Source organism: Molothrus aeneus, chromosome 12 (assembly GCF_037042795.1).
Source record: "Molothrus aeneus isolate 106 chromosome 12, BPBGC_Maene_1.0, whole genome shotgun sequence".
NCBI classification, from domain to species: domain Eukaryota; kingdom Metazoa; phylum Chordata; class Aves; order Passeriformes; family Icteridae; genus Molothrus; species Molothrus aeneus.
In genome coordinates, this window is record NC_089657.1 from 17,318,391 (window position 1) to 17,331,605 (window position 13,215).

Sequence of the window (13,215 nt, forward strand, 5' to 3'; positions counted from 1 at the left end):
TGAGGCGGCGGGGCCGGCGGCTGCTCCTGCCCTCCGCGCGGCCCGGGCCGGGCATGGAAGTGGAGAAGATGGATGAGAATGAATGGAAGTACCACGGGGAAGGCAACCAGAGCCTCGTCGTCTCACACTGCCAGGTACGGGGGAGCCCCAAGGCGGGCCCGCGTGAGGGGGGCGGCCCGGCGGGAGCGGCCGCTCGGCCCCGGCGCCCGCCCTCGCTGCTTTCTTTCCCGGAGGAGTTTTCTGTCCCGGGGAGATCGGGCCTGTCCCGTGGGGAGGATGAGCCGGCGTTTCCCTGGGTCCTCCGTCACGGCCAGCAAGGATGGGAGGGAGAGCGGCTGATGGCCGGGGAGCTGCCGCCTGGAGATGGGAGCTGGGGGGAAAAGTGCTAAAAATTCGCCTTTTCCATCATCATTCCCGGGTGTGGGTGATGTGACAGGAGAAAGCGAGCTGCTGAAGGCGTGTTTTTCCCTTTGTCACCGACTCTGGCTCGGTGAGGAGTTTGAGCCCTCGCTGCAGTGCTGGGCCGGGCTCCCGATTCTAATTGAGGTTTTTGGCTTTGCCACGGAGCTGCTGTGGTGTCACCCCGCCGGTCACTTCATCCCATTCTCCGTGTACCTGTTGGGCTGGTTTTCTGTTATGTTGATTTTTTCCCCCCTTTTTGTTTGTCTGGGGGTTTTTTGGGTGCGAGGGGGGCACAGGGGATGGAGGTGTATTTTATTAAAAAATACCAGTAAAACACATTCACCACTTGAAGGAGTAATGATTAAACAAAGCTGAATCCAATCAAGTAGTCAGTTTATGCTGACAGTGTATTTGTGACCCCCTTAAATGTGCATTATTTACTTAATAGAATGGAATACATGCCCCTTAAAGGAGTTTATTCCTTTTCTAAAAAGTGCCTGAGGCTGTGTTTGTGCTTTAAAGATGTATTTGTATTTTAGTTTAAAAGCTGGTATGGATTTGCCACAGAATGTTCTTGATGATTCATGGATCAAAACTCAGCAAAACCAGAATGTTGAAATGTAGGCTTTTTGTAGAAAAAGATCTATAATAAATCTTGAATCTTGAGAATAATTTTTAAAAATTATGTCTAAATGAAAAGACTGGATTATTTTAATGTCTGTTTTCTGTGTTATAAGTATGAATTAGATGTAAAATATTAACAATTACCTGAGAAAGTGCTAGAAATCTTGTGGTGCTCTCCAAACTTTAGGATGGGCAGTTCTGTGCTCTGGCTTTTTTTCCTTCTTTTTCTTTATATCAAATATTATTTAAAAGCAATTTTTGGTGGAAGAAGAACATGTATGATTTTGTTTCCTGGCCCATTGAACTTTGAAAAAGGCAGTGTAGAAACTACTCAGTCACTGGATGACGGGAATCAGGATAAATAATGGATTATTAGTGATGTAATTGTGATTATCTTTAAAGATGTGGAAAGTGGGGAAGTCAGCCAGTGATTCATAATAGCTGCTGAGCGTGCCAGTTCTCTTTTTAACAAGATGCTAAAACTTTTTAAAGTTAGAGTGAAAGTGAAATAGATACAATTTTTCCCTTATAGGCAACTTTGAAACAGTAAAGGTTATATTTTGGATCTTTGTGTCTACTGATGACAAAGTCTGGTAAACCTGAAGCCTATAAATACTATTTAGATGTTAATTGTAACTTTGTGTCTCTTAGGAACAGGATATGCTTGCACCATTAATCATCGTTCTTGTGATCTGGTGTTAAGTTATTCTCAGGTTTGTGTGGACGGATCAGCAGCACAGCTAAGACATTTTGACTGTTCTCACTTCATTCTGTAGCTTCCCAGTTCGTGTTTTTTGTGTGTCAGTGCAGGAGGAAGGGATAGGGATTTGGTGGTGGTGAGAGAGACATGAATGGATGCTCAGATACAAGTGAGAGGCCAGATTGGAACCGTGCATGTGCTTGTGGTTTCCATGTTCTGATGTGCAGTGCTGTTTTGAAATGTGGAGAGAAAGCTGCTCCCTACCTCTCTATGTCTAAGCCTCTCTTCCTTGCTTTTGGAAAATTTGAGAAGTTTTGTTTTTTAAACTTCAACAAAAAAGTGAATCCTGTCCTTTTGGAGGAGAGGGCATGAGCTGCTTTGCCTGTCCCGAAACAAGGTCTGGGGTGTTGTGTTTGAACTCCTGCTCTCTGCCCCGCGCCTTGGAGCTGATAACAGCCCTGTGCAAGGTGCGTGGGCTGGAGGGGCAGCCTGGCTGGACACTCCTGCTCCAGCCTGTGAGGCTGTGCTGGCCTGGGGATGGACAGACAGGGCTGTGAGGCCCATGTCACCACAGGCTGCTCTCCTGTGTTTAAGGCTCTGCTTAATTCCTGGGGTTGCTCCATTCCCTGTAAGTTGCCCTTTAAGACATGAATGTAACGCATTGTTAATCCAGTAGAGTACCAAATTAAAAAGTTGGTCATGGAAAAGTCACATGCCCAGCAAACAGCTCTGCTGGCAGGGCGCTGATAAGGCCTGGACGCAGGCGACACGCAGCTGCTTTTCCAGCTTTGTCTGCCACTGGCATGTGCTGGCATCCTATGGAACGTGCTCTGTTGTTTCCATGAAAGTGCTGTCACTGCTCGCTGTGCTTTTTCCTCTTGCTGGTTATTAATCCTGCAGGGTGTAACAGTGACAGGAGTCTCACTCTGCTGAAATCACTGCAAGTGCCTCTCTGTTCCTTATCCCTCCAGTGCAGGATAAGGATCCTGAGACACGGCATGGGCTGTTCAACACATCTCTTCTTACAGTGGTAGTTTTATAGAGTTACTTTAATTAGTTTGGTGCATTAGTTTAGTCAGTGATCCGGTGAGTAAAGATGGAATGCCTGCCGAGCGTTTCCAGTTCCCATTGTTATCACTGGAGCTCTGTGCTTGCTTGCTTGATGAGCACTCCAACTTCTGCTTTCATGAGTTTTTAAAGTTTCAGTTCTGGAGAATCTAAAGTTCCAGAAGGTGTACAGAACTATGGGACAAATTTCTCTGGTAGTCAAGTTTTTCCTTTTGGTTTTTATTGAAGCTGTGAATGAATTAATTCAAATTGAAACTGAGTTGTGGTCAAAAGGCCTTTGTGTATTCTTGCAGTCTGCTGAAGTGCTAGAATGATCAGACAAGTTTCCCACCTTATGATTCTAGTGTGAAATGCAGCTGATAACTCTGAGGTGTTGATGAGACATCTGTGCTGCAGGACAGATACAGATATGGCTCCACAAACCCTCAACCAAGCACCATCACAGCCATCCAGGTGGTTTAGAAAGGAGGTTTCTTTTTCACAGAGTTTTTTAGTGGAGAGTCGCTCCTTCTGGTTCAAATTTGGCTTCAGATTTTATTAAAAAGAGAGCTAAGCAGTGCTTTCCCTCCTCCTCCCTACTCATGAGCAGTAGAGAGGGTTCAGAGGAACTGCTGCAGGGCTGTTATCTCCTGGTTAGCTGTTGTGTCTTTCTGCAGCACAGATCAGCGCTGGAAATCCTCCTTTGGAGTTCTGCACTTTAGTCACTTGTTTGCTCTTATGGGACACTTAACACTTCATTTCAAAAGGCTTCAGTAGATGTTTGTAGAAAGTAGTGTAAGCAGCTCTAGGAATAATAACTTGGATTTCCTTCTGCTGTTTGTTGAAACATGTGCTCTAGTCTGCAGTAGCTGCTTTATGACATGAAGTATGTACATTCCTCCTGGCCTCTGTTTTACCTCTTGTGTGTTGGGATATTGTGGTAACCAAAAGCTTAATTTCGAAATACATTTGAACATTAAACTTGTATTTCAGGGTGAGAATGGGGAAGTGGAAAATAGGAGGCTTTTCCCCCCAGCTTGGTTTTTATTCAGTGAGATGGTCTAGAACAACCTTGTCGTGTTGTTGCTAAAGATTGTGGTTTATGGCTTCAGATGCCTGGATTGTTAGTGTTCATCTACTTCTTGGAATGTTTGCAGATATCTTTGGGTTTTGGTACAGGACTTAATTAGGAAATGCATGAGCCATCTCCAGAGCATCTGTGAGCTTACAAGTAGGAAGGGGAAAGGAGGGGAGATGGAGAAGGTGAGGGAAGCAGCTGAGGAGTCTGGATGAGGGAGTCAAGGCAGGTAATGAAGCTCACAGAGGATTCTCAAAATTGGTACCTGTATTAGACAAATAATATGTCTCTTCTCTGTGATATTTATTTTGCCTCCAAGAGCTGTGGTGAAGATGGAGGATGTCCAGTGCTGCTTTAGAAGGATCCTTCCCAATCCTTGTGCTGGCTGCACAGGGGCCTGCAGTGAGCAAAGGAGCAGGGAGGGAAGGGGATCTGGTGTTCTAGCAGCAGACTCTGCTTTCACTGTGTCTGTAGCTGCTGCTGCTGGCACCTGCACTATGATGGCTGCAAAGCAGTGCAGGAGAGGGGAGAGGGATTTGGTTTGGACTTTGCAATAACTCTGTGAGAAGGGGATTTGTGTCAAATCAGGGTAGATAATTGTTCCTCATAGTGCCTTTGCAGTATGATAGAGTTTTCCTGTGGCTGTTGGTTGTTTTGTTTATAAGAATAATGACAAGTTCAGTTCTGTTGCAATAAACTTACTTGAAGAGAGGACAGGATTGTATGTTTAGACAGAAGGGTGTTGCTGAAAGAGTCGAAAGCTTCTGGTTGGAATGACTTAATTATCTGCAGCTTTCCTCTGGTCTTGTTTGGCAGAAAGGGATGATGCTGATCATTACTTGATGCTGTCTCGTTGAGAGAATCTTCTTAAGGTGCTTTTTCTGATGATGTCATTTTGTACAAGTCCCAAAACTTGTGTGGCCTGTTTCTTCTGTTGTTTTTCTGTGTGGAGTTCCCTGAATCTGTTTTGTGCTATTGAAGTTTGTGTAAGTACTGATGCCCCCCAAACTTCCCAGTTTTTCCTGAAAAAATCCAGATTCCTGACTATAAAGCAAATTTTTTTTCAGTTGTGTTCTGTTTTCTGTTCAGTTGTGTTCTGATTGTTTTTTCTTTTCATTAATATCTATGAATGTCTTGATTTAATGAAAATATAGAACAGGCTGATTATTTCTGTATTAAAGAATCTTCAATTATGGAAATTTTGCTGTTCCTGTGGATATAAATACAATAGCTTATTAATAATGGCCTTCTCTGAATATTGCTCTTATTAAATATGGCCACACTCTGCTCCTTTGGTTCTTTTACAGAAAGATATTACCAGAAAAAGCAAAATGCAGCTTATATTTATTGAATTTTAATTTGACCAATTGGGAAAGGCACAGTTATGGTAAGACTTGAACTTAAACATTTTTGTCTCCTTGATGAGATTCTGGTATTTACATTCCAAACCTGTGCTGATTCCTGCTTCTGATGGATTTGGCAATCATGTAATGCAGGGAGGAGTTCTGCATCTGATCCTGTAGAACTTTCTGCCTCTTCTGTTTGATGTTTGGTTTTTGTTTTTTATTTTTTTTAGTTTCATAGGGCATTTCTTTGACCTGGACTCTCCAGCATTGTTTTTTTTTGGGTGTGTGCACATCTCAGCAGTGTCTAACAAAACAGTGTTTAACAAAACCCCCACACCTGCACACCTTTTGCCTACTTAGACAAAAGGACAGGAAGACAGCTTGATGACTAAAGGTAATAGATCTTTTTTCTTAGTTGTCATTGCTTTTGATTTTTTAGCATTTTATTTACTTATTGCAAACAAGTAGAGGAGTTTCTCCCCAAATTGACTGAAGCAGCTTTGAAAACTAGTTGAAAAAGCCAAGTGTGTAATCAGGGTGTGTCATCAGTGAAAGGAAAGGAAGAGATGCCTGTCTTGCTGGGAAGAACAATGAAGTTTTTATGAACAGAGGGCAATCACCAGTTTGAGTTGGAATTTGGGAACCTTTGTGACACCTGTATTAAATAGGATTCCTTGCATTGACCTCGGCTAATTGATGTTTACATGCACATCTATGGTCAGTGGATGAAAAAAAGGCAGTTTGGTATTTGTGTGTGTTTAATTCTTTGGCTAAACAGGTACAGTGTGACTGTTGATGCCATAACTAATTGACCTAACTCTACTTGAGTACAACCTACAAAGGTTTAACTACAAACAAAGAATTAAAAGTTGAAAGTACTTCCAGTTCTGTGAATTAGCTGTGAAGCTTTTTATTGACACACATTTCCCCCAAGTTATTAGATTGAATCAACATCAAGGAATTTTAATTCTGTATCAGGATTTCAATTCAATATTGTCCCAGTGGTTACATTTAAAGTTTTCTTGTGTTTCCCAGGTTTCTGCACTGAAAGGATGCTCTGAATGCAGAGTGGTTCAGTGCCTTCCATGGAGTGAAAGGGAAGGTGGCGCTTGGAGCAGGGCTGCGTGTGGAGAGGAGAGAGAGCAGAAAGGCAGCAATTAAAACTTTCCTTGTATGAGTGCCTTCAGTAGTGTAGATGGGGAAGCACAGCATGAGTGTGGATGGAGATGGGAGACAGAAGCTCTGTGCTCTGACACCAATCCCATACGACAGCCATCATTTAACTGCAGCAGCAGCAGCTCTCTCCTCCCTGCAGAATACTTATTTATTTCAGAGGTGCTCTCTTTTGCTAATAATGAGTGTTGGAGCAGACTCGTCTCTTGGTGACCTTCTTTGGAAATTCAAACTCTACTTTGGGTCTGGTTTTTTCTTTTTTTTGTGTGACTTTCGAGAATGCTGAAGGCTATATCCAGTGAAAATGTAAAACCGATCCCAGTTTTGCAGTTAAGCTCAGGAAGTCATTAGCCTTCATTAAAAATGATCCTGATTTTTTTCTGTTCAGGTTCAGTGCTGGCTCAAACTTGAATGAGTTCCTTTTGCAGTTGAGATCAAGTTGTTATCTCCACAACTTGATTATTTTGTGTCTGTTACAAGTGCCTGTAATGCAGTGATGGAGTTTCTGTGCCTTTCCTGTATCTGCTCTCACTGACAGTGGCCGTGGGTTGCTTGCTTTGGGTAAAGCTGACCCAAAGCTGTGTAGGAGTGCTCAGTCTAAGAGTCTGCTTTATTCACTCTTTTGGTTCTTCCTCCCTCCCAGCTTTTCAGTGGCTCTTCCTTTTGCCTCAGTGGATTTGTCTGTGACATGGAATAAAGTGTCAGGAGGTGTTCTGACCTCCTTGAAGTGTCCCCTGACCTGCTTTTACTCAGGAAAGAGTGGAGTCACTGGATTCTGCATGAGCACAAGGCTGCCTTAGGTGCCTTCTGACTGACTTGTTCTGGATGCTGAGGATTATTCACTTGTTCTAACTGTCCATTTAGTTATTTAACTTCATTCTAATCCCTTTTACTGTTTGGGCTCTGCATTTCCTCCCCCCATTAATAATTTCCTGGAATGCCTGCTTTCCCCTGCATACCATCAGATGACTTGGCAGCTCAATGCTGGGGAGAGTGTGCTGCTGATAGAGGGGGCTTTAGAGCAGCTTAAAGGGAGGGAGTTTAGGATGTGCTTTTATGTTCTGATTCAACTCACCTGTCTGACAGATGGATGAGGTTTTTGATATGCTTTTAAATGTTAAGGAGCATTTTTCCTTGTTTCACAGCAAGGGTGTCATGTGCTGTGCTACCCAGGCAGTGCCAGTGCACGCTGGGGGTCAGGCATCAATGGCTTTATTCATCCTGTTCTCTCTCTGGTATGTGTTTCCACCTCAGACCAGTGGGTGTATCACTTGATAGCATTTCAGGTGCTCTGATTAGCTGCTTTGGCCGAAGGGCAGACATTTCCTTCTCACTCTTGCAGAGTGTAATCATTAAATTCTCTCGGAATTGGTACCATCTGTGCATTGCAAGGTTATAGAAGCTTAGCTATAAAGTGAAACCTGAGGTAGTGCTTGACTCTCATGGGAATCAAGATCATAACCAAGCAGAAAAAAAAAATTGTAATGAGCACCTGAAGTCTGATGCAAGCTGTGAGCTGCGTGCTAAAGAAAACAAGTGTCATGGGGGTTTGCTTTCAAAGAAGGGTTTGCCATATTGAATGGTGTAAAGCCAGATGCCATGCCAGAAATCCTTTATTCATGTTAAGAAATAAAACCATTGTTCTTCAAGGACTCCTGTGCTAAATAAAAGAGTATTGTTCCTATTTCTGAATGCTTCTTTGCACTGTGTGTGAGCAATTGCTAAACTTCCTCCATACTGGCAGGAAATGTAGCTTTCCTCACTTTGTTTTGTGTGATCTTATCCACCTTATGTAGAAAAAAACTGAGTTGGAAAACAATTGTGTATGATACCACCAGTGTATTTCATTCAAAAGCTGCAAAATTTTCTAGTACTTAGTTTGTTTCCATCTCTCACAACCCTTCACATTGCACAGCACACTGACCTGGATGAGGAGACCTTTGAAAATGTCTTGTGTTGAGTGCCATGAAGGTAAGCTTTGGCTGAAGTGCCTGGGCAGTATGGTGGCCATGTTCTCACTGAGTTCCACCATTTCTCAGGAGCACAAACTCTCCCTGTCACTGTCTTTTCTGAGATGTGAAGATAACACTTCTTTGTCCATTTTCCACCTTCCCGGAAGTTGCATTTTCTGAATAGAAAACCATTGTTTTCTGTTCAAACCCCTAAAACTAGAATTGGAATTGAAGGGGTTGTGGGATGTAGGGGAATTGGAATTGTAGGGGTTGTGGAATTAAAAAAGTCAGAATCATTTTTTTACTTGGGAAGTAGTGCATGCAGCTACAGTGTGCTACTGCATGCAGCTGCAGTGTGCTCCTGCAGGAATAGCTTAATATCAGCTAAACAATTCCATAGTTCATGTTGAGTAGCCTTGGAACTGTCGATAATCAATATTTGCATATCTCTGTGTTCAGTTTGTCTCCTTCCCTTGGACTGAAAATCAGAATGTACTCTCTGTAGGTGCCATTGCTGTAGGTTGTTGTAAAGCCACAACGATTAGGTAGCACTGAATAACCACAGTGGTAGGTCTGGCATCCTTGGAGCTGTGTTTGATAAGTTCTTGGTAGCTCTTCAGGGTCAGCAAAACAGTGAATTAAATAACCAGGTATAAAGAAATTCAGAGCCTTTACAAGAGACACTATTTTCTCCAAAAGTGTTTGACTTTTTATCTTCATCTCCTTTGGTGGTGTGAAATTATTTGCAAAAAATAGCAGAGTAAGAATGGTAGAGAAGATTTGTTACCAGTCTTTGAGAGTGTTTCACCCCGTGTTTATAATTGGCAACTTTTGACTTTAATATGCACAGCTTCTTTTTTAAAAGAAAGATGGGTTTAGTTACTCTGTTTCTGTATTTTGTGCCTTTTTAAGCAGCTGGTAGGTAACTTTGTCATGTAAAATTGCAAATAGTGCCTGCAAAAATACTGGTGAGTTTTTAGATGCCAGAATTTATGAGGTGTTGTGGAGTGAGGGAGATGATGGGTGTGGGAAGGGGGGTGGAGTTCCTTTTGGGAATTAAAAAGTCACTTCTCAGAGTCTTGTGGATATTGCATATGTGAGCCCGAGTTGGGAATCCAGGAGATGGGAATCTTTTCCAGTTTGGAAGGACATGGCAGAGTAGTGCTTTGCCTCCAGACAAAAGCAGTTAATGTGTGCTGCTTAGAATAATAACAGAGTAATAACAAATGACGTGAACCTGCTTATTTGGAGAAGGAGAAGCTGATGTTTCCCAGACTTTGTGTTTGGACAGGCTAATTCTTTGTGGTTTTGTACAGAAACTTATTCTAAACCTGTGTGAGCAGAGGGAAAATGCACATCTTTCTGTATATCTAAGCAACTTTACCAGCAGTTGAGCTACTTTTAATTTTTCCTATTTCTTTCACTGCCACCAACTCTTATCTGGATTTTTGTTACTAATGTAGCAAGAGACCTGAAAAAGTCATGACGCAAACGAGGTTGTTCCCTGAAGGGGAATATCAAGATTATAGATTTGCCCCAGTTGTGTTTAACTTTTAAAAACTCTCCAGTTCAGGAGGCCTGCATTTTATGACAGTGAGGTCATAGAATAAGGTCATTATCAAACACCAAGCTGTAAAGAAACAAATGTAAGCTTTTATCCTGGTTTCATAATTCTGCTGCCTAATCCAAAGTACCTGGATTGATTCCAGTCATATTTTGGCCGAGCTACCAAGGATTACTTTAATTTTTGGATTTTATTGAGTAAGATTAATATAATAGCTGTAGTAACTGCTCTAGAGATTAAAATTTTTACAGGTAAGCTTTTGGGGCCCAAGCCCAGGACACTGTTTTTTCCCAGGACACACGAGGACAAGAGCTGTGTGTGTACACATCCCGCTGGTCTGCGGTGTCACCGATTTGGAGTATTTTCACAGCTCCTTCTCTCCTTATTGGCAGTCCTTGACTTTGTTCTGCTCTAACCCAAACAATTGTTTGCTGATGGGGTGCTAAGGAGGTGTTTGCCTTTCTTGGTGGGGCTGTAACTGCGGGCTGCAGAATCCAAACGCTGTGGTTTGGGATGGAGCTGCCCCAGCACCTCTGCTTACATCATCTCCGGCCCGGCGCTTGTGCAAGTGTTTTAGAGACACAAGTTTTGGTATCCTTGTTGCTAGTGTTTGTTTTCAGTTTTCCATAACAATTGGGAAGGGTTGTTGTTGTAGGCCTAGGATGGGCCTGGAGCCACTGAGAACATTGTTATGTGCCATCAAGCTGCTCTGCTCTCATGTGAGAATTGCCCTTAAATTCCTTATTTGAGAGTGAGAGCTGTAGTGTGTGATGTTCTGATGGGTGGGTTATTTTTAGTCTTTTGTCACTAAATGGAGACTGAACATATGCAGGGATTAAAAAAAACTGTAGAGAATTCTTCCTTTGAATTCATTATTTTTCTAACTTATCTTACATCAAAAGATATAAAGCCTTTTAATGTTGTATGTGTTACATTTGTCTACATCCATGCACTGTTTCTTTTTTTCCCCTTCTGCTTGCAGCCTGATTTTTCATCTTTTTATCTCTCTGGGACTGTTATCCAGCTCACTAAATCCTCTGCTGGTGCCAGTGCCCTGCTGGAAGTGGTGCCAGGTGCCTCTGTGATCCCTTCCACTGGCTGTGGAGAGGGAAATGGAGGGAGCATTAGGATCTAGTTGAGCTGATTCTCCAAGTGCTGAGGAGTAGTGACAGCCTCTTCAGAGCTCCATTCCCTTTGGAATTTGGGTCATTCTTGTGTGTGCAGATAAGTATGGCACATATTTGATGTTCAATCTGTAAATATAAAAAAATTGAAGGCATTTTAAGATAACTGACAAAAAACCTCATGGCAACAACCACCCACAATATTTCCAAGTAAAGAATCAGCCAAGTGAATCAGAAATGCAATAGCATAAAAAATGTGGGCCAATATTTTTGGTGGTGATACTTCTGAAGCAGTTGGCACCTGTGACATCTGATGGATTAACCTTGGTGCTGTGCAACTGCTATGGAAATGCACAAAGGGATGTATCTAGCTGGAAACTTGCCTCAAAATAGGAAAGAAGTGTTTGGAGGGTTTTTTTGATGTTTGGTTTTGGGGTGGGTTTTTGTTTGTTTGGTGATGGTTTTGGTTTTTTATTTCTTCTAATCATCTAATAGTCTTACTGAAATGTAGTTTGGGCTGGCTGGTTTAAGTGCATCTGTGAAGTTTTGTTTGAACAGTGTTGTGTTTCCTTTTGCCATCTTTAGGCCAGCAACATGTTCTTCTTTAGCCATATTTAATTTGAGTCACTTTGCCAAATCAGAAATGACTTGCTGATGAACAAATACTGTCCCGAGTCAGGTTTTCCAGAGCACTGGTTGGAATCTTGGCTGGGAACTGATTAAAAGATAAATATCTACACTAGCCTTGAAAGATTACAGAATCATGTTTCTCAATGGATTAGAAGTGATAATCAGATCACTCCATCACTGATCCACTTACTAATGAATAATTAAAGCAGGAGAGCCCAATGGTTGGAACACGGTAAGAGTAACACGCTGCACACAGAGCCACAGGCTCACCAGGCCTGGGCTCACAGTGGCAGAGAGAGAGGAAGTGTCACCAGGCACCTTGTCCAATCCAGGTGACTGTAATTCCCACTCTGGTGGGATCTCCTTTGCTGTTGGGGCACTCATCCTGCAGGACAAATCAAATTAACAGCAAAGTACCCTTTTATGTGAGAGTGTATTCCAGATGTGGGTGAACGTTGAGATTTGTGGTGGTGTGAGGCTTTGTAGATCTGGAAGAGGCCTTGTCTGGCTTTCAGTGGCAATGTCTGAACCTGGACCCAGTTTTGTTGTTGTTTTGGGTGACACATTGTCATTAGTTTTGCTTGTTTCCTCTTTCTCTCCATGTTAGTAATTAAAGATATCTGCAGCTCTCTCCCTCAGCATGTGCAGAAACAGCTTTCAGCTCTGAAACATGGAATAGATCTGGTGCTGTCATGCTATGGGGAGTTTTCTAATGGCAAATCATTTGGAAGAGAAAAAGCTTGGATTCCATAAACCTGAAGGGCAACTGGGCCATTTTGTCTGCATTGTCTTTGTCAGCAAATCTGCATGTACTTCTGTGCTAGTGCTTTAAACTGATTAACCCTTTTTGGTGTGTCTTGGGAAGGCCCAAATGGAGACAGACTGGCTAAGAGAGAACTTTGGAAAACAGAGTTTGTCTCTACCTTCTGTGGTGCCCAGTTGTTGGTATTGTACCCATTGCACCTGAATAGGCTGAACTACACCCATATTTACAGTGGAAGTAAATATCTCTAATATCAGCTATTTAGGCAGACCAGAGACAGGGCTGTGTGTTGCCTTTTAAGGCTGCAGGTGCCTTAACACTGTGTCAGACTTTGATTTTAATTTGTAAAGTGTGAAGCTTTTTGAATTGTTACAAAACTGATAACAACTGTAAAAATTACAAAAGTTAGTGAAAATGGTTTTGGGGTAAAATATTTGAAAACCTGCTATTTTTGTTCCTGTGTTGTGTATTTACTCCCCAGAAGTTTATAAGCAGCAGGGTTTAGTTTAGGGTTGAGTTCAGCTGTGTAGCTGCTGCTGGTAACTGGTGTGTCCTTAATAATTTGTAATGCTCTGCTGATCCTGTGAATGAAATGGGCCTTGTGTCCCTTTTGGGGAGCTTTGGTGCACAAATGCCAGGGTGGGGGTGTTTGTGGTTCCCTGTGAGCTTTCCCAGATTTTCAGAGCAGTGCTGCAAGCTGAGGGAGCATTTCCCTGCTGTACTTGGTGACTGCAAATGCAGAGTGGCTGCCTCGTTCAACTGATGGCAGAGCTGGCAGCACACATTGCTGTGTTTGATTTCAGCTGGTGTAT

At 42.6% G+C, this 13,215-nt stretch overlaps 1 protein-coding gene across 1 annotated transcript in view; it reads left to right on the top strand.

Annotated features, from left to right (window-relative positions):
• The window catches only part of IPPK (inositol-pentakisphosphate 2-kinase), a 30,329-nt gene continuing 17,114 nt past the window's right edge, over positions 1 to 13,215 (top strand). The window contains exon 1 of the mRNA XM_066558131.1: positions 1 to 134. Within this exon, the coding sequence (XP_066414228.1) occupies positions 54 to 134 (81 nt within the window). The 5' untranslated portion in view covers positions 1 to 53. The remainder of the gene's footprint in view (positions 135 to 13,215) is intronic.